At 40.9% G+C, this 25,032-nt stretch overlaps 2 protein-coding genes and 1 long non-coding RNA gene across 6 annotated transcripts; 1 reads left to right on the top strand and 2 right to left on the bottom strand.

Annotated features, from left to right (window-relative positions):
• Nucleotides 1-3,885: 3,885 nt before the first annotated feature.
• LOC134876203 (uncharacterized) lies at nt 3,886-9,512 on the bottom strand. The gene is made up of 10 exons (XM_063901133.1): nt 9,255-9,512; nt 8,592-8,645; nt 8,254-8,378; nt 7,581-7,704; nt 7,244-7,270; nt 6,840-6,919; nt 6,637-6,727; nt 6,453-6,551; nt 5,817-5,984; nt 3,886-4,964 (listed from the first exon to the last, which is right to left on the bottom strand). The coding sequence occupies exons 1-10, from the start codon at nt 9,286-9,288 to the stop codon at nt 4,834-4,836; spliced, it is 933 nt and encodes a 310-aa protein (XP_063757203.1). The 5' UTR covers nt 9,289-9,512; the 3' UTR covers nt 3,886-4,833.
• Nucleotides 9,513-13,756: 4,244 nt separating this feature from the next.
• LOC134876151 (FHF complex subunit HOOK-interacting protein 1A-like) lies at nt 13,757-24,382 on the bottom strand. 4 transcript variants are annotated; one of them, XM_063901033.1, is made up of 18 exons: nt 24,190-24,382; nt 22,809-22,839; nt 22,212-22,483; nt 21,785-21,965; nt 21,426-21,647; nt 21,067-21,229; nt 20,722-20,833; nt 18,579-18,680; nt 17,945-18,001; nt 17,725-17,811; nt 17,474-17,641; nt 17,315-17,394; nt 17,056-17,219; nt 16,836-16,941; nt 15,751-16,730; nt 15,383-15,561; nt 15,146-15,266; nt 13,757-15,017 (listed from the first exon to the last, which is right to left on the bottom strand). In XM_063901033.1, exons 3-18 carry the CDS (start codon nt 22,314-22,316, stop codon nt 14,788-14,790), a joined length of 3,057 nt encoding a protein of 1,018 aa, XP_063757103.1. In that variant the 5' UTR covers nt 22,317-22,483; nt 22,809-22,839; nt 24,190-24,382; the 3' UTR covers nt 13,757-14,787. The 4 variants fall into 4 exon arrangements, with proteins under 4 accessions (XP_063757103.1, XP_063757102.1, XP_063757105.1 ...); XM_063901032.1 differs by having other exon boundaries at nt 22,212-22,437; XM_063901035.1 differs by having other exon boundaries at nt 21,785-22,006; nt 22,212-22,839.
• On the top strand, nt 17,351-21,563 carry LOC134876235 (uncharacterized). Its single transcript, XR_010167383.1, has 4 exons — nt 17,351-17,605; nt 17,705-17,802; nt 20,724-20,853; nt 21,079-21,563. It is a non-coding gene; the product is annotated as an uncharacterized LOC134876235 (long non-coding RNA).
• Nucleotides 24,383-25,032: the final 650 nt, after the last annotated feature.

Here is a 25,032-nt window from a genome sequence, read left to right as displayed (position 1 = left end):
GAGTAAAGTAGAAGTACTCAGATCTTGTACTTGAGTAAAAGTAGGAGTACTCAGATCTTGTACTTAAGTTAAAGTAGAAGTACTCAGATCTTGTACTTGAGTAAAGTAGAAGTACTCAGATATTGTACTTGAGTTAAAGTAGAAGTACTCAGATCTTGTACTTGAGTAAAAGTAGAAGTACTCAGATCTTGTACTTGAGTAAAAGTAGGAGTACTCAGATCTTGTACTTGAGTTAAAGTAGAAGTACTCAGATCTTGTACTTGAGTTAAAGTAGAAGTACTCAGATCTTGTAATTGATTAAAGTAGAAGTACTCAGATCTTGTACTTGAGTAAAGTAGAAGTACTCAGATCTTGTAATTGAGTAAAGTAGAAGTACTCAGATCTTGTACTTGAGTTAAAGTAGAAGTACTCAGATCTTGTACTTGAGTTAAAGTAGAAGTACTCAGATCTTGTACTTGAGTAAAGTAGAAGTACTCAGATCTTGTACTTGAGTAAAGAAGAAGTACTCAGATCTTGTACTTGAGTAAAGTAGAAGTACTCAGATCTTGTACTTGAGTAAAGTAGAAGTACCAGAGTGTAGGAATACTCTGTCACAGTAAAGGTATTCTAAATGTTCCTCCAGTGAAAGTAGGAAGTATGGCATTGTGTTTATAACGCCCTATGCAGAACTTGTGAGGCCTACTCATCCGTCACTGTGTTTATCACCAATCAAACAAAGAGTTTAAGAAACCCCGCACAGCTCAGAAAACACTGGGAAACGTTATTGGATCTGTTTATGGATATAAAGTGACGTTAATATTTCTCCTCTTGAATAAGATGGTGTTGAACGTTCGGCAGAAGTTAAAATAAAGGATAATGTTCAAGGTTTCAAGGTTTCAAGGTTTCATATCTGGCTCGCCTGCTGTCAGATGTATGTTACCCTGTGAGTAACAAGTAATGAGGTTCAAATAGACTGTATGTTTTCCAATGTGTGACCTCTGATGTGTGTGTGTCCTCTCCCAGGGAGAAGATGGTCTTCCTCGTCCTCCTGCTGCTCCTCTACCTCACCTCCTGTTGTTATGGTCAGTTTCAGTTTGTCTCGTTAAAAAATATGAATATATATTTAATGCAGTACCTTTTTTACACTGTTGCATGTTTAAGCTCAGCTGTCCCTCTTTGTCTCCTCCACAGGAACGCTTGTAGTGAATGTGGCTCAGAAGTCCTATCAGGCAGAGGAGAACCAGGACATCACCCTGGAGTGGACCTTCACCACCACAACAGACAATTCCTTGCACCACCTTTTTATCATCTGTCAGCTGTTAACTGATGTCCGAGCCTACTTCCTGTTTCATCTCCATGAAGGCGTTGAGGTCCCAGAGTCTCAGGATCCACAGTTTGCAGGACGAGTCCAGTGGGACAAAGACGTCCTCACAGAAGGATGCCTCACACTCCATGTTTCCAGACTCCGGACCAACGACTCTGGGGAGTATAAGTGTAACGTGTTCACTGATTATGGTCAGAACAATGGGAGATGCTGGCTCAATGTGACTGGTGAGTAACCTCAGTATGTGAAACAAGAATAAGTATTAAACTGATATATTTCAGATACATAAACCAAATATAGAACACAACCATTGTCCGGAATTTCATGCCACTTCATCCAGTAGTTGTGGAGGAAATTTCACTCAAAGTCATAAAACCTCTTTTCTGAAAGATCAGCAGGATTCACCGTCTGGAGAACCTGACTGATCTGAGGTTTTCTCCCATCTCATCTTCTCTGCCAATTTCTGTCCTTTGTCCACAGCTGCTGATAAGCCCAGTCCTCTGAGCAAAACCGTGAAACCCCGACAGATGATTGACGGAATGATCACGCTCTACATCGCACTGATAATATCGGCAGTGGCTTTACTGGCTCTGTTTCTCGAGAGACTGTTTCACAGTTCTTAATCTACTGATGCTCTCAAAGGTTCACATCGTCAGCTCTTTCAGCACCGTGGCCCCCTGTTTGCACCATGTATGTACAATTCAAAGAGAACTGGATACAGCGAGGGGCCAAATTGAAGTCCCATGATTGATACGGAGGATCTGCTGGGATCATTTTTCTCGAATGCAAATGCTGGGGGCTTGGTTTACACTCACATGCTCATTCCCTGCAGATTTATAGTATTATTATCTATGTTTGCAGAAAATGTGCTCGATCAAACATAAGGCCGTACAAACTTTAACACGGTGGCATGACTTTACGCTAGCACTTCTAAGCTAAAGGGCTTCAGGCTTCTAACACAACCTTCATTCAGAAACCATTGACTCTGAGATCATGTGCGGGGTACTGTGAACTGCAAACACACACTTTGGTTACACTGCCCTGTTACTTAAAGTTGTATACTGTTACTGAGAGTTAATACACATCTTTCAGCCAATCAGACGCATGGATTCTCAGATCAAAACACTTAAAAGCTAAACTTTATTTATAAATCGTGCTGTATTGAATGTATTGTACACCCCCACAAGTGCGATAGAGCAATAATGTTTATTTTTTTAATAATAGATAAGACAAACCGTATAGTATTTATATTCTCTTAGAACATAATCCTTTTGGAAAGTACAGAATAAAAGACAGAGCCATTTCAAGCCATGGGAGCCCAGGGTTGGGCTGGCAGCTCTTCAGGCAGCTGCAAAATGTGTGAACAGTTGGATTTAAAAAGGCCAAAGACAATCATTTCCTTTCTGGAACTTCAGTTAACCTCAATAATGCCATGATGTTATGGGATTAATGGCACACTATCATTTATGAGGTTATTCTTGGTGCTATTCCACCTTATTTGACAATCTACATGTGTCTGAAAAGTACGGGAAACCCATCGGCTTCATTCTCAGATCTAAAGTTTACAGAGAAGCAGCAGCTCAGTCTGTAGGTGCTTTTTGGACGATGACGTTTCTGATGATAAGCTCTCTGCTCTTGTTTTAATTTGTTGTCTGTAGCTGCCTATCTTAGCTAGAATTCTCTTAAATAAGCTGTTTAAATGCAATAACGCTTCTCATGTTTATGTGAAGGTTAAATCATTTAAAAAAACACTTCAGGGATAAAATGTTCTTTGCATTTGGCTTGGAAGCTTCTATTTGCAATATATGATATTCACTTCCCATGTTTCTTAAGCTGTGATGTGTGTATTAAAATGTGTTTTGTAATTTGTCTTGTATTCAGTTCATCTTTCGAGCATAAAAAGGGTTATTATTCTTTAATCCGTTAGGTCTAGGTTTTTAAATAGCCCTGCACAATCTGCACATGTAAACCCACATTTTACCACATTGCAACTACTTTGCTTACTGTAATACAAGGTACGTGTTTATATTTTACATCGTGTATTCCAGAGACTTTCTACTTAAGTATTGCATGCATTTACTGTTGACTTGTATTTCTTTGTGCAATTCCTCAGAATAACCTTTTTGTGCTGCACCAAATTAATGTCCCCAAACACACACACACACACACACACACACACACACACACACACACACACACACACACACACACACACACACACACACACACACACACACACACCTTCAACGTGCAATTCTTCCTCCATCCACCAGATGACCTCAGTCTTCCACATCTGTTCACAGTCACATGATTCCCACACCTGCCCACCTGTTTCCCTTTCCCCAATTACCCCGTCACTATTTACACACCTGATTGCGGGCTTCAGGTGAGGCATCTCTAAGGAAAGACCGTTTTAGTTGTCAATTTTGATGATAGCATGACTTCATTCAGGGTCAGTACATTATAAAACCAGTTTGTTAAGCATCCTTATAAAACTGTGTCACTTCGTTGGCTAACTTGAGCTTTAAAGCCTGAGATTGTGGAACAAACAGATAACAGAAATAGGACAGGAATAAAACATGTTGGAGTGAAGCTTTATTTATTTAAAATGTAAACAACAGGTCTAGCCATTGTGACAAACAACAGATGTACAGCTCCTGAAAACTGTTAGCCACTGTGAACACTAACACAAGGCATAATGGTTATTAACCAATAACATTAGTTTGTCTATTAAACAAAGTTACACATTGTTTGTCAGTTTGATCCAAAACCCTCTACTGTAATCAAAATATCAGCATTAAAACATATCTGATTAACAGTCATAGTATACAGTCACTGTAGCTCTCTATTTACTTGTTATCGCCATATGTATTAATACATTTTAAACTGCAAGAAAAATAAAATGCTAAAAGATGCCGAGTCATCCTACTAGCTAGTTAGCTTAGCTAGTTAGCGTAGTTAACTGCTAACTACGCTAACTAGCTAGTTAGCTTAGCTAGTTAGCGTAGTTAACTGCTAACTGAGCTAACTGCCGTTTCACTGATCTGACGACAAAGAAAGTAAATAAACTTCCATTCGGATAAAAAGTGTGTGTGTGTGTGTGTGTGTGTGTGTGTGTGTGTGTGTGTGTGTGTGTGTGTGTGTGTGTGTGTGTGTGTGTGTGTGTGTGTGTGTGTGTGTGTGTGTGTGTGTGTGTGTGTGTGTGTGTGTGTGTGTGTGTGTGTGTTTTAAGTACAGCTCCCAAAATGCTAAAGCTAGCTCTTTTCTGTTTACTCATTTATACATCTTTCAGCGGCTGATAAAAGACAGAATCATACCCATACTGCACATATTTCATTTTATTTCCACGGGTAAATATATATTGAATCTATATCCCATGTTACAATTAGTTTTCTTAAAGTAGTTTTTGTTATGATTGTTTTAATTTATGGTTCTTTTCTTATAATTTATCTGTTTTAACTGTGTTTATGTGCACCAAATACAGCAAGGCTTTGCAGTTAACCTGATTCTGATTCTGATCATTGGAGATGCTAAGAAGAGGAAGAGGAGGAAGAGGAGAAGGAGAATGGAGAGAAGGGGAGGACAGAGGAAGGAGCTTCAGGGTAGGTGAGGAGCTGATCTTCCAGGTTTATTTCAACAAACGGGTCACTGGAGCAAACCGCTGAAGAAACAAGAAGGAAACAAGATTTTCAATTTAACTTTCCCCAAATATTCCTCCATAGTGATTAGCAGAATTCACCAGCTAACTTCTAGCTTACTGCTTCATCTGACTCCTTTAGCTAGCAGGCTATTAGCTCTCTTTGCTACACCCTTCAGTAACTTGAGTTTTTTATTTAATTTAGCTATATTTGCTAAGTGTTTAAAGCCTATTAGCTTACTGATGGAGATGGAAGCCACAAATCTTGTTCAGTAAAAAACGTTCTGTATTCAGGATCTTCTTGAAGTAAAAAGAACACAAATTTGACAGCAAAATGTTCTTAAACTACTTAAGAAAGTACGATTTATTATAATTATTGTGTGTATTCATTCATTTACTTTGCCATTTCTAAAATAAAAGATCAATACCAACTGTCGGATTTAACAAAGCTATATTTACACAAATATATGAATTCAAAGATGTTTAGCTAAATACCCTTTTGTACTTTTCTTGGTCAGAGTATAAGGCTCATTATTTAACTTAAAATCATTTGTACATTATCGATTAGTCGATCAAATACCAGAAAGGGACTTAATGAGTGACAACTTTATCATTTTGTGATGCTTACAATTAACATTAATGAAATTATTTTCATTTCATTTCCGTTTATACTCTTTGTGATGTCTTTCCAGCCGAATATCCTTGTTATAGGCTCCGATGTTAAAGAGATGTGACCTCTAACCCGTGCCTTTAGAAGAGAGCTAGCACCAGATCATATTATTATTTATCATTTCCCAGACTATCTTTTACTTCTGTTAATCTGTGCCTCTTTTACACACATGGAATTTTAGACTGCGTTAGTATAAAGTATCTTACATGGGTTGTTGTTGTTTTCGTTCTGCTGCTCTTCGTTTAAGGCGTCGAAGAAAATGCTGGTGCTTTCCGATGGACTGGAGGTCTTCTCCGCTAGGTCTCCCATCAGCGGGGGGTCGGTGTTACCGGGCGAAGTCTCCAAACCGTTTTCCTCTGACTGTTCTTTGGGAGCTGTAGAAGAGACAGGAAGGTAGGACCAAACAGAGACTTTGTTAACGTGACGATAAGAAAGGTTCAGCGCACGTTAGAGTCAACTTATTTTAAGTTCTTGGAGACGGGGAAGACACTATTTCTATAGTATTTGTTTGTTTCTTTGACACAGTCCAACGGTTAAACTAAATTGACTTAACTCAGGGTTGTGATGGAGGAAACTGTAGAACCACTTTTGTAGTTCTACAGTATTGTATATCCTCTCGTGGCAAACTGAGCAAAGGCAGTTGTTGCTAGATCCATTTTTGTACCTTTTTCTTTTGCAAACGGTATAGTCTTGATGTGTTTTAATGGACTGGAGCTTCTTACAACTCACATAATGTTGACATTCTGCAAGTGGCTGCCTTAAAGTTAACCAAAGTAACCATTTGGCCAATTTTCAGACAGTTTATAACAACAACAGCACCAGAGAAAAGTCATTTTCTGTACCGATCTCTCCATTGGATTCCCGTTCCTCCGTCTGTACAGTTGTGCCGTTGGATACTGGCAGAGTTGGAACGTCCTCAGTGTTTCCTTGGTCTTTAGGAGCTGGTTAATACGTAATAACACACATGTCATGATAATGTTCATATATAGTCATGTTATGGGGACTTAGAAATATAACCACACACACCCAGGTCATCCAGGTAAACGGGCTCAAAGGTGCCGATGGGGTCGTTGTGATGGTTGGAGGGAACCTGGCGATGGAGGTCAAACGAGTACGTCTGGACAAGAAAAGAAACAAAAATGAAAGATAAAAACTCCTTCTGGAGGGAACACAGGGATTTTAGCTGTTGGAGACTATTCACATGCACTAAAAACCTATCTAACACTTACCCTGGAGACTCTTCTGAGGAAGTAGAGGATGATGCACAGGATAATAATCGCCACGATGATTAACACCAGGAGCACATAACCTACACACAGAGAGGAACTCCAGATTAATCATCAAGTAGCAGCTTTTAGGGGCTCATTATTTAATACAACTTGTAATTAAAAAATACAGAAATAAAAAGAAAAAATCTGTTAATATATAAATTTAAATATATTTTAAAAAATGAATGAGTTTAAATAAATGTGTAATTGTTTTTAAATTCTAATAAATGAAATGCATTATAATTAATACAAAATAAAAATACACATTTGTGTTTTAAAATAAAAATGTCCTTTATAATAAAATAATTTAAATGTGTTAATATATTAAAAACAAAATAAAAACATGCATTTTTTAACATCCTTACCCCAGGAAGAATGACCTCCACCTCGTGCTGCAAAAGAAACAGAACCATGCTTCAATCATATGGCTATAAGATGCCTGAAAACATAAACACTTCCTGCTACATTCTTCTTAAAACTGCTCTTAATCTTCCTCGAAGCATATCATTTGTAAATGTTTACACCTATAATCATCATAGCTCACAAAAAAAGGCATTACATTCCTCCATTAAGAGTTAAACGAGCAAATGTGGCTTTGAAACATACTGTGTGTGTGTGTGTGTGTGTGTGTGTGTGTGTGTGTGTGTGTGTGTGTGTGTGTGTGTGGTTTGAGAGACAGGATGTCACACTCCCTTACAGTACCTGGTGTTGATAAGGTACTGCCTGTCTCCATAGAAACGGTCGCTGTGTCCTCATTAGCCCCGCCCATCATTGTCGTGCTGACTTCTTCTGTGGTGTCAGTAACCGAGTTCTTTTCTCCTCCGGCCTTTAGTGGGCGTTGAAAAATAAAAAGACCACACGTTGAATTTAAAAGCTCTACCAGCTGTGTTGGGGAGTCACAAGATACCTTTGACCGTAACATTATAAAATACATGTGATTTCGGTTTAATTAAAGTACACCTTCTTATAAAAATGTTGGAATATTTAAATTATTTCAAATATTTTCTAGTAAAAAACGGCCCCTCCCACTACATTAGGGCGAAGCAAAAATAATAGTGTCTTCATGTCTTCAAGCTGCTGGGTCACATCTCAAACGACACATACATGTTATTCTGTTTAAATCAAAAGTTGTTTGGAAAAAAAAACAACCCATCATTTATTTTGGTAGACACACCAATACTTTTCCTTTCCAATTCCACACGATCACCAACGCTCAAAGAGTTCTGTCTATTATTTATTAACTTCATCTGTTGTTGTCTTCGGAAGAAAGATAAAGCACGTCTTTTTCCTAAACGGTTGAACGGTTTCTTTCATTTGAAATGAATCCGTAACGAGGCTATAGCATCCGTCCTGGTTAGTGTCAAACATGTTTTACCGTAAGGTTTGTTGAAGGCAGGTCTGTTGTGTTCGCTGATGTGTGGTTATAGAGCGGGGTCTGCAGGGTGGCGTTAGATTCATTTTGAGGTTCATCAGCTCCGATGGTTGGAGAGGTGAGGGTTTCTGTGTCAAACATGCAGGAAACACACCGTCAGACTCACAACACATACCACCAACGTGTGTAGTTAAATGTTGCACCCTGACAAGCACTTTTTTTGCTCTTTTGCTGAGTTTTAATTCAATTTCCTTGCTTTAACGATGTATTTAACGGTCCAAATCTGGAGTAGAATGCACATTAAATCACACAGCAGTGTTTGTATACATCATGATCGTTACCTTGTGTAACAGTGGTGTCATTTTGTCCTCTGGATACTGAAGAAAAGGCTAAAACTGGAACAGATAAAACAAAAATGCACTGATAAACTAAAATGAATTAATAACAATTAGTCAAAGTTTTGCTAATGCAATCTAAAGGAATAGGACTTAAACAGGAATCTGGTTAACTTTGCAGCATGTTGCTCTTTTCTGGTAGATTCGTTGTGGCTGGAGGTTATGCAGGGGAAGATAAACTCCAAAATGACATGGAATTAATTAGCAGGTTACTTTTCTATTTATTGACTGTTTTCTGTTCTAGTTTTGTTAAATTAGCAGTCGGTGCTCTTAATATCACTTCCTGCACATGGCAGGCCACTCCTGTTTCCTCGAATAAACCTCAAAATAATTCACGGACATTAAAGTGTAGATTTACGACTAAATCAAGGCTTTAAAAGTGTTCATAAATGAATCAAATATACGCAGATGCAGATACATTTCACCTTTTCATTTACAGTAACTTCTGCAGCGCCTGATGTGAAAACAACCTGAACTCAAGCCGAAGCGGGAAGTCAAACATTTGTGTAAATATACATTTTTCTTACATGCTTTTTCACAAATACACTTTCATGCACGTTTATTACCATTTTGCAAAACTGAATAAATTATTTGAATACGTTTACTCACCGAGGAAGCAGAGGCCTCTCCACAACTTCCTCATCGTGGCGATTTGACTTTTTCACACTCAAACCTTCTTAAAGTTGTGAATCCCCGGCTGTTGTGTGTTATTATTAGTTCCTTATTCCGTGAAATCTCTTGCTCTTAAACTTTCAATGCTGTACGAGCTTTCAGCTTCCCCTCTGTCTCTCTGAAGCTTTCCTCCCCCTCTAGTCTCGTCTCTAATCCCACCTGCTACCCACTTTTTGAAATACGCACATGGAAAGTATAGGTACACTTACTTCAGTATATTCCGGACACACTTGTACCCTACTTGAGCATTTTCTCTCGATCCTACTTTTTGTTCCTCTGTATTTAATTGATGGATTTAAAGCTTTTTACTTAAAATCCTAATCAGAATTTGGTTTATTGTAAAGTAGGTTACAAATAAAAGGAGGTTGCATTGGTGCATATAGACACAGTTATACATAATATACAAACTGAATTCATGCCCCTGTGAATAAAGAATTCAGTTAATAAAATATATTAAAATCAAACTAAATGTAATAAAAGAAATGAATGAATACAATATAATGAATATATTTAAATTAAATACAATTTCAAAGAATAAACATAGAACATTTAAAGAAAAACAATAAAAAATATTTAAAAATATATATATTACAAAATAAACAGAATTATATTAATGCTGAATATGCCTGAAAGAATAGAATTAAATCCTGACGTGTGTAGATTTTATCTTAAGATGATTAAATATTGAATAAAAATCTGATTATTGTTTCAAATGCACAGTGAAAATGAATAATAATCCTAAATATAGTAAGGTTTTTGTACTTCTTCCAACAGTAATAACTTGTATGTAGGTGTCCACATATTGTTGGCCCTGTAGTAATAACTTATATGTACTTTAATCCTTCTTCTGTACTGCTTTTTTAACGCCCACTTCATGCCTCTGTCTCTCTACTTCTGAATGTCAGTCAGTGTTCAGGAACTGGGTCACAGACCACACGGCGAGTGCACAGGATGCCACTCTGCTTTCTGTTGCTCACCTCAGAAACACAGCAGTTCTCACTTTGTCGTGTTTCAATCCACTGCACGCAGAACATACACCCTTTAAATGAAGCATGAAAACCTGGCAAAATGGCCAACTCATGCAAAAACCTCCAGAAGAACAACTTTTGCTGATTTTGGTTTCTCTTTTCACTTTGATGAGTGGCAAAACATTTCAAATCATATTTCCCTAGTGAATTTTATTTGTTTAGAAAAGGGAGGTTTTACAGTCGTCACAGGAGGAGAAAGTCCGGAGATTATTCACTTGAAGGAAATGAAACAACAAAAACATTTTTTTATAACTTAGGATAAATACAAACATTAAATACATTTTCAGAAGTAAAATAACCCATTTTGAAGAACTGTCCAGTGACATCTATAATCACAGGTAACGTACAAGTATTTATACTTTCAAACCTAAAATGTGAGACTGTATTTCTGAAGGTGTCATAAAATAACTTCAGTAAACTTCAGGTGCCTTATTGAAACCACAACATAAAAAACTCATCAGATTATAACTCATTTTATTGGTCAAACAATAATGATCATAAACTCCTGGAAGATTTTAAACTGTAGTAACTTTATTTACAAGTGTTATCAAAGGCTAATAAGAGATGAAAGGAGGTATCATCTGCATAGAGAGACACCAAAAAGACTTGTTGTGGATAATTTAACATGACGACTTAGCAATCTAACATCCTAAAATGAAGGAAACCAAGAGAACGAAGAGCAGGCAGAGCGGATTGGCCGTAGAGGAGGAAGAGGAGGAATAGGAGGAAGACGATGAGTGGTTTTCAATAGAATTGAATGAGTAGTCACCTATAGGAGAAAAACGTAACAAGTAAACCATCAAAATGAAACGATATGAGGATAAAATATCCTTTACAGATCATTTTTGGGTAATTAAAAGGCAGAAAGTGACACAGCAAGGTTTAATCAACGTAGTCTTACAAGCTAGTTGGTCAAATGTGTAGCTACTAGCTAACGTCCTACTAAATGTTAGCATTGGACATACAATAAATCATCCAATTTGAAGCTTATTTCTAGAATGCTGTGTTGCTCTGCTCTAGTTAGCTTGTTAGCCTTTGTGTTATGGGTCAGGCTGATACGGGAAAATATAAAATCAGGTTGTTATTTTACTGTGTCATTGCCCTATGTTATTGTTGCTAACACAGGGGTTTCTGCACACTTCCACTTCCCTCTAATCCATTAGAGTCACACACGACAGCTAACCTGCAGCTAACTTTAGTTACCATTGCTAACATACATTTTAAATAAAGTGAATGAACATATAGACTAGAGGAGAGTGAGGTTACCTGAGGACGGATAACTGTCAATGTCCTCTATGTTTTCAGAGATGGTTAGGATGTATGATTCATTGTAATGCTCCAAATCCTCTTCATCATCATCATCATCATCATCATCAGAATACGTCTGTACCTTTGATAAAATGACTGTGGCACCTAAACAGTGAGAGGGGGAGCAATTAATTTCTTGATTGGATTTATGTTATTCAGTATGAGGTTCATTGATGTAAATAAATACATAAAAATATCAAATAAAACCAAACAAATACATACATACAAAATCTATGAGCTTAATGACTCATCAATGGTAAACAAAGAGGGAATGAAAAAAGAAAGCAATTTAGAAGTATTGGATGGAGCTTGTCTAAAGTTCAGTTATATATTTAATCGTAGGACACCAAACACACTTCAATTTCCCTCAAGATTTATTGATTTCTTTCCAAAGTATTCAATATAAAAATAAATTGTAAGTAACATTATGATGTGATTTCCCCTCGATATTCTCGTGCTACCCTCTCCTCCTCATGTCCTTTTAAATCAACATGTTTATTCCCCTACTCACCAATAACCCATAAGAGCAGGCACATGTTCATCATGCCCTCCAGACGTCAGATATAAAATCTCCAAGTGTCTCCAGCTGATCGAGTCTCTGAGTCTGACACGTCCCACCTACATGTGAGTTTATAATACAGACTGGAAGTAGCTCCCCACAGGCTGCTGAGGTGCAGCTTTTTAGAAATGGTTACATCACATTATCACCATACTTGGCTCTGCGATGATTGTGGTTAAACCTACAGACAGCCGGAGGAAGTATAGAGACTCAACATGAAAGTACTGTACTGTGACGATACCTCACTTCCTAGTAGAAGTAGTTGTCACTAAATTGTCTTAAAGTTTTGATTGTTAAACAAGCAGTGCCGCTGCAGGATGGTGCATGGTGGAGGAGTTATTGTTTTCAGGAATATGTAAGCCTCAGCATCGTGAGTAAAAGTACTGTGTATGTAGTTAAAGTACTTAAAGGTATTAGGACCATAACGGACTACAAACTACCACCGCAGACCTGTGACACTCACACATCCCTGCTCAACAACCTCAGCGGATTCTTTGCACGCTTCGAAGTACAGAACAACACAACTGGGCAGAAAACCACCACCCCCCCCACCGCCGACGACCAGGGTCTGTGTCTGTCCCCAGCCAATGTGAAGAGCACACTGCTGAGGATTAATACCCGCAAGGCTGCGGGACCCGACAACATTCCTGGTCGAGTGCTGAGGGACTACGCAGAGGAGCTCACGGATGTCCTCACAGACATCTTTAACACCTCCCTGAGCCAGGCTGTTGTTCCCACGTGCTTCAAGGAAACCACCATCATTCCTGTGCCGAAGAAGCCATCTCCAGCCTCCTTCAACGACTACCGCCCCGTCGCACTGACTTCGACCATCATGAAGTGCTTCGAAAGACTGGTCATGAAGCAGATCAAATCCACTCTTCCTCCCTCCCTGGATCCATTTCAGTTTGCCTACCGAGCTAAACGGTCCACAGAGGATGCAATCACCTCCGCTCTACACCCAGCCCTCACACACCTGGACACTAAGGACTCCTACGTCAGAATGCTATTCATAGACTTCAGCTCAGCATTCAACACCATCATCCCCCAGCAGCTTGTGCGTAAACTTACAGACCTGGGCCTCAGCCCCTCTCTCTGCAACTGGTTGCTGGACTTCCTCAGGACACCCACCTTTCCCCGCTGCCTCAATGGAAATGTACCAGGACATTAATCCCCCTCGCTCACACACCCGTCCCTCATCCAGCACCAGTCACTTTCTATTCTCCGCTGCTACTGAAAATGTATTTTGCACAAAGTATTTTTTTGCACTAAAGAACTACCTGCACTACCGTCACACTGTGTTGATGGTGTCGAACTTATGTACATCTTACTTAGTTGTTTTTGTTTGTATACCCGCTTATAAGTTCTTGTTTATATTTGCACTGTTGGACTGCCAAAAACGGTATTTCAATGTTCTGTATGTATAACACATGTGGAAACTTTGACAATAAAGTGGACTTTGACTAACGTAAAAGTACTGTGTAGTGAAATGTAGTTGAAGTAGAAGTATTGATTATACAGTAAAAAAAAATGCAATTAGAAGTATGTATTGTTAAAGACTTTATTTATCTTGAGAGAGAGAAGTTCCTCAACGTATACAAACACTTCATCGCTCAGTTCATCAATATTCATAAGTAACTTTTTAAATACTTAAAGAAACAAACGAAGATATTTTTGTGTTTTCAGATTTAGTATTCTCATATTATTTTGGCAGTACAGGTTTTCACCAGCAGATGGCACTATCAACACACAGCAGGCCATCCCATAATGTCTTCAGATTAAACGGAAAAACATTCGCTGTAACTTTGATATCTTTTTGAATTGAGGTTGGTTTAAAAAACGGTAAGAATAAAATATTAAATAAAGTATTTCCTTGTTTTGGCCACAACGAGGTTCAACGCAGCTCAGGATTCTTCAGTTGATAAACAAAAATAAAAAAGTGCACATTAATACAAGTGGGAAAACAGAGCATTTATCGTCTGACAAATATAGAATATTATCTTAAAAATAACCTCGTTTTTATCAACATATAAATACGGTAAAGTGCCGCTCAGAATATACATGTATTGTACACAACAAATATTTAACAGGCCTCATATATTACTCTGACTTTTCTATTCTTCATCATTTTTTAATATTTAATAATAAAATCATTGAATAAAAATATTTATAAAAACAGAAAAAGTTAAAGTAAGAATGTGCAATAAAAAATCTAATGTAATAAATAATGTAAAAACTTAGAATTGAAGTAACGTTTCCCCACAGAAATGATAAAATAACATTTAATTTGTATTATTTTGATCTTTTATTGGATATTTTATTTTAACCTCTTATTTAAACATTTTTTACATTTTATTTGACTTTGAATTCTTACTTTAAGTCTCTTTTGTAAAATATATATTCAGTTATTTGTATTTATTTCATTCTCAAATGGTCAATAATGTTTTCTGATTCTGATTAATATAAAAACATGCAAATGCAAATACATACACGTATGTTGTTGCATGTTTTGTGCTTTTTTTCCAGCCTTGTCTGTCCTTTTCCAGCGGTACCTTCATAGCATGCACATTAATGTCCGTCACTCCTCTGCAGCAGCCGGAGCGATGCTTTGCTCCTGGGCAATGGCGGCCAATTCTTTCAGGAACTCGGCAAACATCACGATGGCGAACACTCGGCTCTTGGCCTGCGGTGGGATGGGGGGGCAGGGTGGCAGGACGCTGAGGGGGGGTGGAGACAGGGCCGTCCTCACCCAGCCATTGGGGAGGGACGGGTCCAGGATTACATCCCCATCCTGAACCTGGAGGCTCTCTGACACAGAAGAGACAGCGAACGCAACAGGAAGGTTCAAATAGTGCCTGTATCCCACACTGTGTGAGTGTGTGTGTGTGTGTGTGTGTGTGTGTGTGTGTGTGTGTGTGTGTGTGTGTGTTATGAACCTCTTAACTTGCTGTCCTGGTCTTTAGCCAGCAGGAACCTCCAGGCCTGAGCGAGCAGAGCAGGGAAATCAGGTCGGTCCGCCACGTAGCGCTCGATCTGAGCGTGCACAGATACCAACACCTGCACACACACACACACACACACAAACAGTAAATACACACACTTATTATCAGAAACCAAAACAAGGAGTTTAGAGGCCTGACAAAGGAATTAAATGTGTGTGTGTGTGTGTTTACCTGGTAGAGTGTGCGTACGTTGTGCTGGCTGTGTGTGTGTGTGCTGAGCAGGAAGTCCCTCAGCAGAGGTTGTGGGTACGACGCCAGCTGAGCCAGGATTCCTGTCAGCAGCAGGTTCACAGAGATGGAGTTTTCCAGAAGGTTCTCCAGCCGGGACAACAAGACGCTGATGAATGGGCCTGATGCATCATGGGAAAACTGCAGGTTAGTGTGTGTGTGTGTGTGTGTGTGTGTGTGTGTGTGTGTGTGTGTGTGTGTGTGTGTGTGTGTGTGTGTGTGTGTGTGTGTGTGTGTGTGTGTGTGTGTGTGTGTGTGTGTGTGTGTGTGTGTGTGTTTGAGCCAAATACTTGTTTTAAAACAACATAGACCTGTAAAGGGAGCTCCATGCCTCCTGCTTCCTTCCTTACTCCCTTCTTCCTCCTCTCCTTCCTCCATGACTTCATCCTCTTGCTCACCGTCATCCCACGAGAAGTGACAGACAAGCTCCTCCTCCTCCTCTTCCTCTCCCAGTTTTTGCCTCAGCGCTCGGACTCGCCTCCTGAACGAGCTAATGTCGTTAGTGACGTCTTCACAGTCCGGCTCCACACCTAACGACATCATGAGCTCCTGGTATCGGGACAGGAAGTCGTCCTTTTCAGCGACTTCCTCTCCAGGTAAGTGATTAATCCCACCGTTTTGAAACGTCCCTGAACGTGGCACTGGATGTTCATCAGGATCGTCCTGTTCGCTGACAATGTGATCGTTGAAGCCGTTCGTGAGTCGTCCTTCTTCTGCGTCCATCTCTTCTGCTTCCTGCCTCCTCTCCTCACTCCTTCTCCTCTCCTCTTTCTCTGCCTCCTCGCTCTTCCTCCGTGTCGACATTATACTGTTCACCGCCTCCATCACCGTCCGCCCGAACCTCGTCGTTTTGTTTCCTCGTGATTGCCGATTGGTCGCCTTGGTTTCCCGCTGTGCCACCAGGTCGTAGACCAGCACGTCGTCCTCAAAGTCCGACTCCTCCACATAGGATCCGTGCACCAGCTTGGTCGCGGTGCGGCGCATCTCCTGGATGTGTCGTGGGGGTAAAGGCGTCGAGGTGCATCTGGAGACCTCCATCGTAACACCGTCTGCTAACGAGCAGGCATCGTCGTCTGCAAAGATGTCGTCCCACTCCAGCTCCAAGGAGGAACCGGCTCGCACTGCGTGGTTTCCTGTAGGAAGCGGATCTGAGGGAGGAGGTGATGGGGAAAAGGCTGGCGTCGGGGAGTCATTTTTGATCTGAGATGCGATGTCTTCCTCTTCTTCAACGGCAGATTCCAGAACTGGAGGGTCGATCCCGTCGTAGGGAGACGACCATCGCTGACACGCCCTGTGGACGAATCAAAGTCATCAGGACTGAAGGTGTTTCATTCTCCTCTTGTGGCCAGATGTATCTTAGAAGGTTAAATAAAGAATACACTGTGGAGGATCGGACCTGTGGGAGGTGGATATGGCCCGGCGAGCGTCCCACAGGTAGAGCAGGTAGTTCACATCCATCAGGAAGTCTGACGCCCGGCAGTAACCCACGCTGTCCGACACATCTGACACATACATTACATCATACACATGTTAGAGAGTGTGCGTGCGTGCGTGCGTGCGTGCGTGCGTGCGTGCGTGCGTGCGTGCGTGCGTGCGTGCGTGCGTGTGGTACTGACCGGCTGCTTTGGGCCAGTGGATATGCTCTGAGTGTGTGTTGTTGTTGCCCGGGCTCCAGGATGGCAGGAGCAGCAGGAAGGAGACGCTGGAGGAGGAGGAGGAGTGTTTCTGCTGCAGGGAGGAACGCTGCCTCCTGCTCAGGTGGCTGCAGGGGATCAAATACCTGAGCACACACACACACGCTCAATTATCTGCCAAATGAAACCTGCAAACCCTTGTGAACCCAGCCAAAACTAATGAGTAATATTTAATACGGACCTGAAGACGAGCTGCAGCATGACGTCCTCACAGAAGAGACCAATCAGAGTCCTGAACAGAGCCAGAGACACCGTGCCCAGCTGAGGGGGAGAGGGTTCTATAAAGACTGAAATAACAGTGTAGAGAAGTGTGTGTGTGTGTGTTGTGTGTGTGTGTTACCTGGAAGGGTGTGTTGACTCGGCTAACCAGCGTGTCCAGGATGTGCACGCTGTCGTGTGTGTGCAGCAGGATGAAGGACAGGAAGCTCTGCAGGAGGGCGGGCTCGGAGACGGAGCGCAGGAACAGGTCCAGGTACGCCGTGGTGGTCATCACCTCCTCCACCGTCAGCTGCGCACACAGGGACATAAATCTTTATCTCCTATAAATCTGTGCTTCTTTCTCCACTTACAGGTAACGTGTGTGTGTTCTACCTTGTGCAGAGCAGGAGCCAGAACAGGAACCAGGAAGCCGTTGTAGATATAACCCAACAGCTGAGAGCGGATCGATGGGTGAGCCACCTGAGGGGGAGACGAGTAAAACAGTGGCTGTAGCTTTGTTGGTGTGTGTCTGAGGGTGTGTGTGTGTGTGTGTGTGTGTGTGTGTGTGTGTGTGTGTGTGTGTGTGTGTGTGTGTGTACGTGTGTGTGTGTACCTTTGTAACAGCACTACAGAAGTCCAGAGAGTGCATGAAGTGGACGAGAGCTGGAACCTGTTGACCCAAACAAACACACACCAGGTTAGAGGAGGGACATTCATTCATTAGGAACGATTCATGTACTTCACATTGGTGCCGTTGTAGGCAAACAAAGATTGTAATATACCGATAAAACCACACAATTGTTTAGGTTAAAATCATTTATTTACAAGAAAAACAAAAGTCTTTGTTACTATATTTTAATATTCTTAAATCCTTATTGTTGTCTTCATTATATTTGTATTATTCGTCGATTAATGAGCATAATATTCTGACGTATTAAAGTCATAATCTTAAAATAAGAAGTCTTAAATATTCCCTAAAAATAGAGGTTAATTTATGAAGAAGTAATCTCAAATTCACTTATCAAAAGCAACCCGATGTTACTCTCCAAAATATATTAATTCACTCAAACATTCTCATCTTTTAATCCCTTTATTCACACAAAACACTGTGTGTGTGTGTGTGTGTGTGTGTGTGTGTGTGTGTGTGTGTGTGTGTGTGTGTGTGTGTGTGTGTGTGTGTGTGTGTGTGTGTGTGTGTGTGTGTGTGTGTGTGTGTGTGTGTGTGTGTGTGTGTGTGTGTGTGTTACCTGCTGCCAGTCGGCTTGGTCCAGACAGTGCCAGTCCTCACTGTAGACCTGCAGCCTGGCAGGAAGAGACGAGTACAGACCAGAGAGACCTGTGGCCAGAACCTACACACACACACACAAAAACACACACACACACACACACACACACACACACACACACACACACACACACACACACACACACACACACACACACACACACACACACAGAGGTAAGAAGGAATCACATGCTTTTATGGAAATTAAATTCCAGTGCAGATTAGTGCATATTGTTTTTACAAACAGCAGAGCAGTAGGTCAGATATAAACAGGGTAGTGTTTCCAGAGTTCATACTAAGTCTATTTGAAACGTTTACAGGGTTAAATATTGCTTGAATTCCTATAAAGTCCCTTTTTAAACGTTGGTTTACCGACATCATCTGGTGTTTTACCCACACAGTCACTCGTGTAGACTAAAAAAGCATTTGAGAAGCACACTCGAAATATCGTATCGAAACGATTATTTATTTTACCACGATTTATTAACTAAAATACCTTAAAGTTTATATTTTTAACAGATAGGTAAATAGGTTAATTTGACAGATAAATGAGATGACTATACCCCTTTTATTTCTTATCATTTTCTTCTTTGTTCTGTACAGTGTTAATCTTCAACTGCCAGATGATTAGCTTAGCCAGAGCTAGGCTAGCAGTTCCCCTCTGTTTCCAGTCACTGTGCTAAGCTAAACTAACCAGCTAGCCTTGTATCGACCATACAAACAATAGAGTGGTATCAAAGTAAATTCAGCATTAAAACACATTTCCTAAAAAATCCTTTTAATGAGAGATAAAATAAGATCAGAGGAGGATAAATGAACAGCAACAGCTGCACATTAGCATCTCGCTGACAACCGGGCAGCCGTCCAATCAGGAGCAGACTGTGTAATCTCATCTCTAATCTGCTCTCTGCGGAGAGATTGAGGTCAGAATGTGGGTACATGGGTTTATATCTGACACACACACACACACACACACACACACACACACACACACACACACACACACACACACACACACACACACACACACACACACACACACACATAAAAGCAGAAACTAGCAGTGATGGTTGGCAAAACGTTTGCTCAATTATTGCTTTTTTTAAATGTTTTTTAAACGTTTGTTTTATTTTAACATATAATATTAATTGATCATTTTTGAGTATTGATGAATGAATTCATGTTTTTATCTGTTTTATTATAAACAAGTCATATTTTTTCATATTATTTTCTTATTATTCTGCAGGTTTTGTGAGTTGCCTCATGCATTACACACACACACACATTCTCTCACCATTCTCCCAGAGGACGCGGTGTGAGCTCATTAATTTATTACATAACTCTTGATAATGGGATTACAATGCAGTGGGGGGCGGATGAAAAGGATTCATTCACCGCACCACAAATTAACTCATTAAACACCATTCATAAAACCTGCGTACTTTCAGGAGGAGAATCAAACTGTTCCTCACACTCGCACACACTCAGCAATGCATGTGGAAGGTATGCAGAGATTAACCTAGTTCAGCTCAGATAATGGGGCTGTATGTGGGGATAAACAGGGGAATATATACCTAAAAAATGTGCTAATCTGTGGGACTAAACTCACATGTATTTAGATGTTCTGCTAACTATGGAATCTCCTGCATCACAGCTAAAAATCAGCAGCTTACAATCTTTAAAATGTGGTTTCTTTTAGAATAAAGTCTTAATTTTAACATCCCGTCATGCAAGAGTGAGGCAGGGTGCGTATCTGTGGGACACATATTTCATTTCTGACGTTGATCCGAGATAAATCCTTGCATTTTAACATCTAAAAACTAGCAGACGAGCCGGCAGACGAGCACAAATACGACCGTGAAACTGAGAGATAATATTCTCCTCTGATGCACCAAGGTTTAGTAACATATCTGACCTGTGTGTGTGTGTGTGTGTGTGTGTGTGTGTGTGTGTGTGTGTGTGTGTGTGTGTGTGTGTGTGTGTGTGTGTGTGAGCGTGTGCCTGTGTCTGTATCTGTGTGTGTGTGTGTGTGTGTGTGTGTGTGTGTGTGTGTGTGTGTGTGTGTGTGTGTGTGTGTGTGCGTGCGTGCATGCACGCGCACTCACAGGGCAGAAGTATGTGTTCTGGGCGATGTGTCGGGCGACTCGAGGGTCGGCGGCGGACAGAGACATGATGAGCAGCAGAGCGTCCCGGGCCTGCTGACCCACTGAGCCCTGTCTGAGAGGAGATACAGACATGTGAGAGACACTTAAACACATGTTTATATCTGAGAACAAGGTTTACATGGGCCTGACACATCACATACGTGTTAAATATTATATTATTTATATCGTTTTCTTTATATTGTTCTGTTATAAAGTGCTATTTTATTATTAGGCGTCATAATTGCTTAAAATAGTGGGCCTTATTCCTGTGTGTGTGTGTGTGTGGTCGTGTGTGTGTATTCCTACCTGTGTGTGTAGGGTATGAGAAGGGAGAAGAGCAGGAAGTTGGCGGCCCCCTGGTCCTCACTGGTGTGGAAGAATAGCTCCAGCACTGAGGGGTCTTTCACCAGAGAAACACACAGCTGGTGCAGCAGGAGGACAAGCTCCGCCTCCACCACACCGCCGCCGTCTGGGGGGGTGTTCATACCAGGTAACTGTTTAAACATCTGAGCTTAATTAACCCCCGTTAACCAATTACACGTCGTTAATTCAGAGGTCTTCAGTGTGAGAGTGGGGCTAGCTGTTCCCCGTCAGTTTTAAAGCTAGGTTAAGCTAACACATAGAGCACTGAGGTGGTGTCAATATGCAGGGATTGTTCCTCTCACCGGTGGCTGCGCCGGCGCAGGAGGCCAGCAGCATCATCAGAGGCCGGAGGATGGGCTTGTGGTGCAGCAGCGGCTGCCGGGCCTGGGACAGCAGCATCTGGTAGATGCACAGCTGCTCCAGCTTCATGTCCTCTGTAAACTGCCTCCTCAGGCTCCACAGGAACAGCCTCTCCATCACGCCCTCCACCACCACCAGCTCTAGGATGGGCCCCATCGCTCCGCCTGATAACAGGTGGGTGACTTGGTGTTACTAATTAACACCAGGGAACGTCCCAGAACCTATTCTGTGTATTTCACTTTAATACATTTTTATTTGTGTGTATTTTCTTGACTCTTCTTGTATTTAAGTTTCCTCTCACCTTGGCCCGCCTCCTCCTCCATCAGCAGGAACAGCATGTGCTCCACGTAGTTCTGCACGGCGCTGGCCTCGTCGGTGGGGATGGGTCCGAGTCGCAGCCCTGCAGATCCTCCAGTGTGAGACGAGAGGAAACTCAGAGCTCCGCTGCGACTCGGCTCGTGCTTCTCTAAGATCTTCACCACCTGCAGGGAGAGGGGGCGGGAGTATCCTTCAACAGGAAGTCCTTCCATCCATTGCAATAACAAATAGTGTTGTGGGATGGATTTAGACGGATAAATGGTTGGTTACTTAATTAGTTACTTGATGAGTTAATTACATATACAATTAACCTAAATAATTAATTGGAATATATTAGCTGATTGATTGGTTAACTGGTTGAATAATTGAACAACTTGTTTATTTGAAAAGTTAATTGGTTAATTGGTTACCTGAGCCCAGTGGTTTTTAAACACGATCATGCAGGTCTCGGGGTCCACCCCTCTCAGCGTGAGGGACTTCCTGCGGTTACCCCGGGCGACCACTGAGGCCATCATTTTGACCGGCGTATGTTAGAGCATATCCCTGTGTGAGTGTGTGTGGTGGATGGGGGGCATCAGCTGGATCCCTCTGCCCAGGATCAGACCCTCGTTCTGGGCTCGAAGGAGAGCTGCTGTCCTGCAGGAGGTTGACAGAGGAGACCCTCACTGCACAGCAACACACACTGTAATGATATATCAATAAGTGGGATGAAGAGATGTGTGTGTTGAGAACAAGGGTTTGAGGTCAGGAGTTCAACAGTCTGATGAAATCTTCAATGACATTGTGTTCCCCTCCCCGTGTCCAAAGACAGATCATCCCACAGGCAGGAACAGGAAGAGAGGGTCGTTAGCAACAAGCGACAATCAAACCCGGGAAAATGGGAACACATCCTGAATCCCACCCGGGGCGTTCCCGAGACATTCCTCAAATTCCCATGGAGCTCTCCAAGAATCCGCCCCGAGTTATACGGTATCACAGTTATATAGTACTGCAGTATTACAGCATACCTCTGTGCTGCTGCAGGGACAACATGGAGTCCTGAGGAAGACACACACACACACACACACACACACACACACACACACACACACACACACACACACAGATTAGAGGCCCAGATGGTGAAAGATAGATTTAGTGTGTGTGTGTGTGTGTGTGTGTGTGTGTGTGTGTGTGTGTGTGTGTGTGTGTGTGTGTGTGTGTGTGTGTGTGTGTGTGTGTGTGTGTGTGTGTGTGTGAGATAGAGATTTAATCTGAGATGAGACAGTGATGTTTAATCCCAAACCACCACCCTGTGTGTGTCCCTTAAACTCAGACAGTCACATGCCATCACACACACACACACACACACACACACTGACCTTAAGTGTGCAGGCTCAGTGCGTTTAGCTGATTTTTTACAGCCTGATGTGGGAATTAAAATTAATAAAATAATAGAAAGTTTGTATCTGTTGCATCCATTTCATAAATTATTAAACACACACACACACACACACACACACACACACACACACACACACACACACACACACACAAACACACGTGATAATCTCCTTCATCTACAGTGCAGCTGTTGGATTCAAGGTCTGCTGTGAGCAGCTGTTTGTTTCTCACCCAAAACTGTTTTTAAAAAGGTAAATATTTCACGAAACACCCTGAACACACCGCCATAAAGAGTGTGTGTGCATATGCCTGCTTCCTTCTTACATCACACACACACACACACACACACACACCTCACTGTATCAACAGAACTCAGCAAAAGTCACCTGTAAAGTCAACAGAATAACAGCATGCAACACGTGACAACAGCTTAAATATTGATTTAATATGAAACCTGTTCTCTGTTTTATTCTGTTATGCCTTTTTTAATACACTTTAATGATTGTGAGTTTTTATTGTGCTTTCCTGAAGTTATTATATTCAATTATAATATGCAGTACTCTATCACGTGGGGACTGTGCTTATAAATCCATATGTAGGTTTGCATATATAAGTCCTTTGGTTTGGGGTATTGGTGCATAGAGAAACAGAATCTTGGGAAAAAATATATGATAAAATAAATAAATATGAACTGTAACTGTTTTATATAAGAAGGTTAGACAGGGGTCTGCAAGACTATAGTATCTCTTTATTTTCTTGTCATATACTTTGTTGTTCTACCTTGCTATTGGTTTATTTAACGTGAATTATTGAAGTGTTTTAGTGTAATTTGCTCGTTTTAATTGCAATGTTCTTCCTTTAACTCCCTGTAAACTGCTCTGATTGTACGAAACTACTTTTAAAATCTATACACTAACATTTAATAGCATAAATAAATAATATTGCTTTACATTACTCAATCTTTATTTTGACAGGTTTAAGTGCACCTTTACAGGCGGGTCTTACCTCGGCTGCTGTTGGATGAAGGAATGTCACTCCTTTTAACTTCTTGTAACAAAAAATAAAGTAAAGTAGATTTAAAGCCTTTTCAAGTCCACAAAAGTTGTATAATAGGGAGTTATTTTGTTTTAAACTGCGTGTTTCTGTCGCTTCAGACTGCAGCTCCGTCCCGGAGGCTTAAATCTCAGCTGTCACTCACTTTGCCGCTGCTAGGCGACAACAAGACTCCGCCCACAGGTACAGGAAGTCACGCCCCCTTTGTTTATGCTGCAGTTTTAATAGAATAGAAATACTTCATTGATCCCAATTTGGGAAATTTTGACGTGGCAGCAGCATGCTGTAAACACACTATCAACCCGCTTCATACAGTTTATTTACACTCCGATTGCACATATGTATACCCTGTAATATGTACTTCACATAACATAAACATATGGTGTTCAGATGATAAGCTAATAATAAACAGACAAAATAATGGGAAATAATGATTAATATATAAAGTAATTATATCACACATGCATTATTTTTTTAAGGGCTTTTATAGTATAAAAAATGTATAAAGAAACAAAATCCAATGATAAAAATGTAATAAACAGGGTTTGGATAATTAAAACGTTTTTGCAATAATGGTATAATTTGATGGAACAAGTAGGGATTGCAAGGTTTAAGATCAAGTTACTAAAATGTTTAAAAGCACAGAAGAGCCAGTGCTGCATTCTGCTGGACACATGTGGAAACTGCACCCGAGTTAATTTTTTTAACTGATAAATGATAGATTTCTTTTAAGTGTTAGAGTATTGTTCTTCTGCAGAATACAAAAGATAATGGGATTTTTTGTCTCTAAAGAGC

Source organism: Eleginops maclovinus, chromosome 14 (genome assembly GCF_036324505.1).
Source record: "Eleginops maclovinus isolate JMC-PN-2008 ecotype Puerto Natales chromosome 14, JC_Emac_rtc_rv5, whole genome shotgun sequence".
Lineage (NCBI taxonomy): Eukaryota > Metazoa > Chordata > Actinopteri > Perciformes > Eleginopidae > Eleginops > Eleginops maclovinus.
This window is presented reverse-complemented; position numbering and strand designations above follow the sequence as displayed.

Coding starts and splice junctions, on each gene's coding strand:
- LOC134876151 (XM_063901033.1), bottom strand. CDS start 22,316: ATGATGGCCTCAGTGGTCGCCCGGGGTAACCGCAGGAAGTCCCTCACG. Junction 21,966..22,211: donor TTAAAAACCACTGGGCTCAG/GTAACCAATTAA, acceptor CTCTCCCTGCAG/GTGGTGAAGATCTTAGAGAA. Junction 18,681..20,721: donor AGAACACATACTTCTGCCCT/GTGAGTGCGCGT, acceptor GTGTGTGTGTAG/GTTCTGGCCACAGGTCTCTC.
- LOC134876203 (XM_063901133.1), bottom strand. CDS start 9,288: ATGAGGAAGTTGTGGAGAGGCCTCTGCTTCCTCG. Junction 8,646..9,254: donor GAGAGGCCTCTGCTTCCTCG/GTGAGTAAACGT, acceptor TATCTGTTCCAG/TTTTAGCCTTTTCTTCAGTA. Junction 6,728..6,839: donor TCCTCAGAAGAGTCTCCAGG/GTAAGTGTTAGA, acceptor TTTCTTGTCCAG/ACGTACTCGTTTGACCTCCA.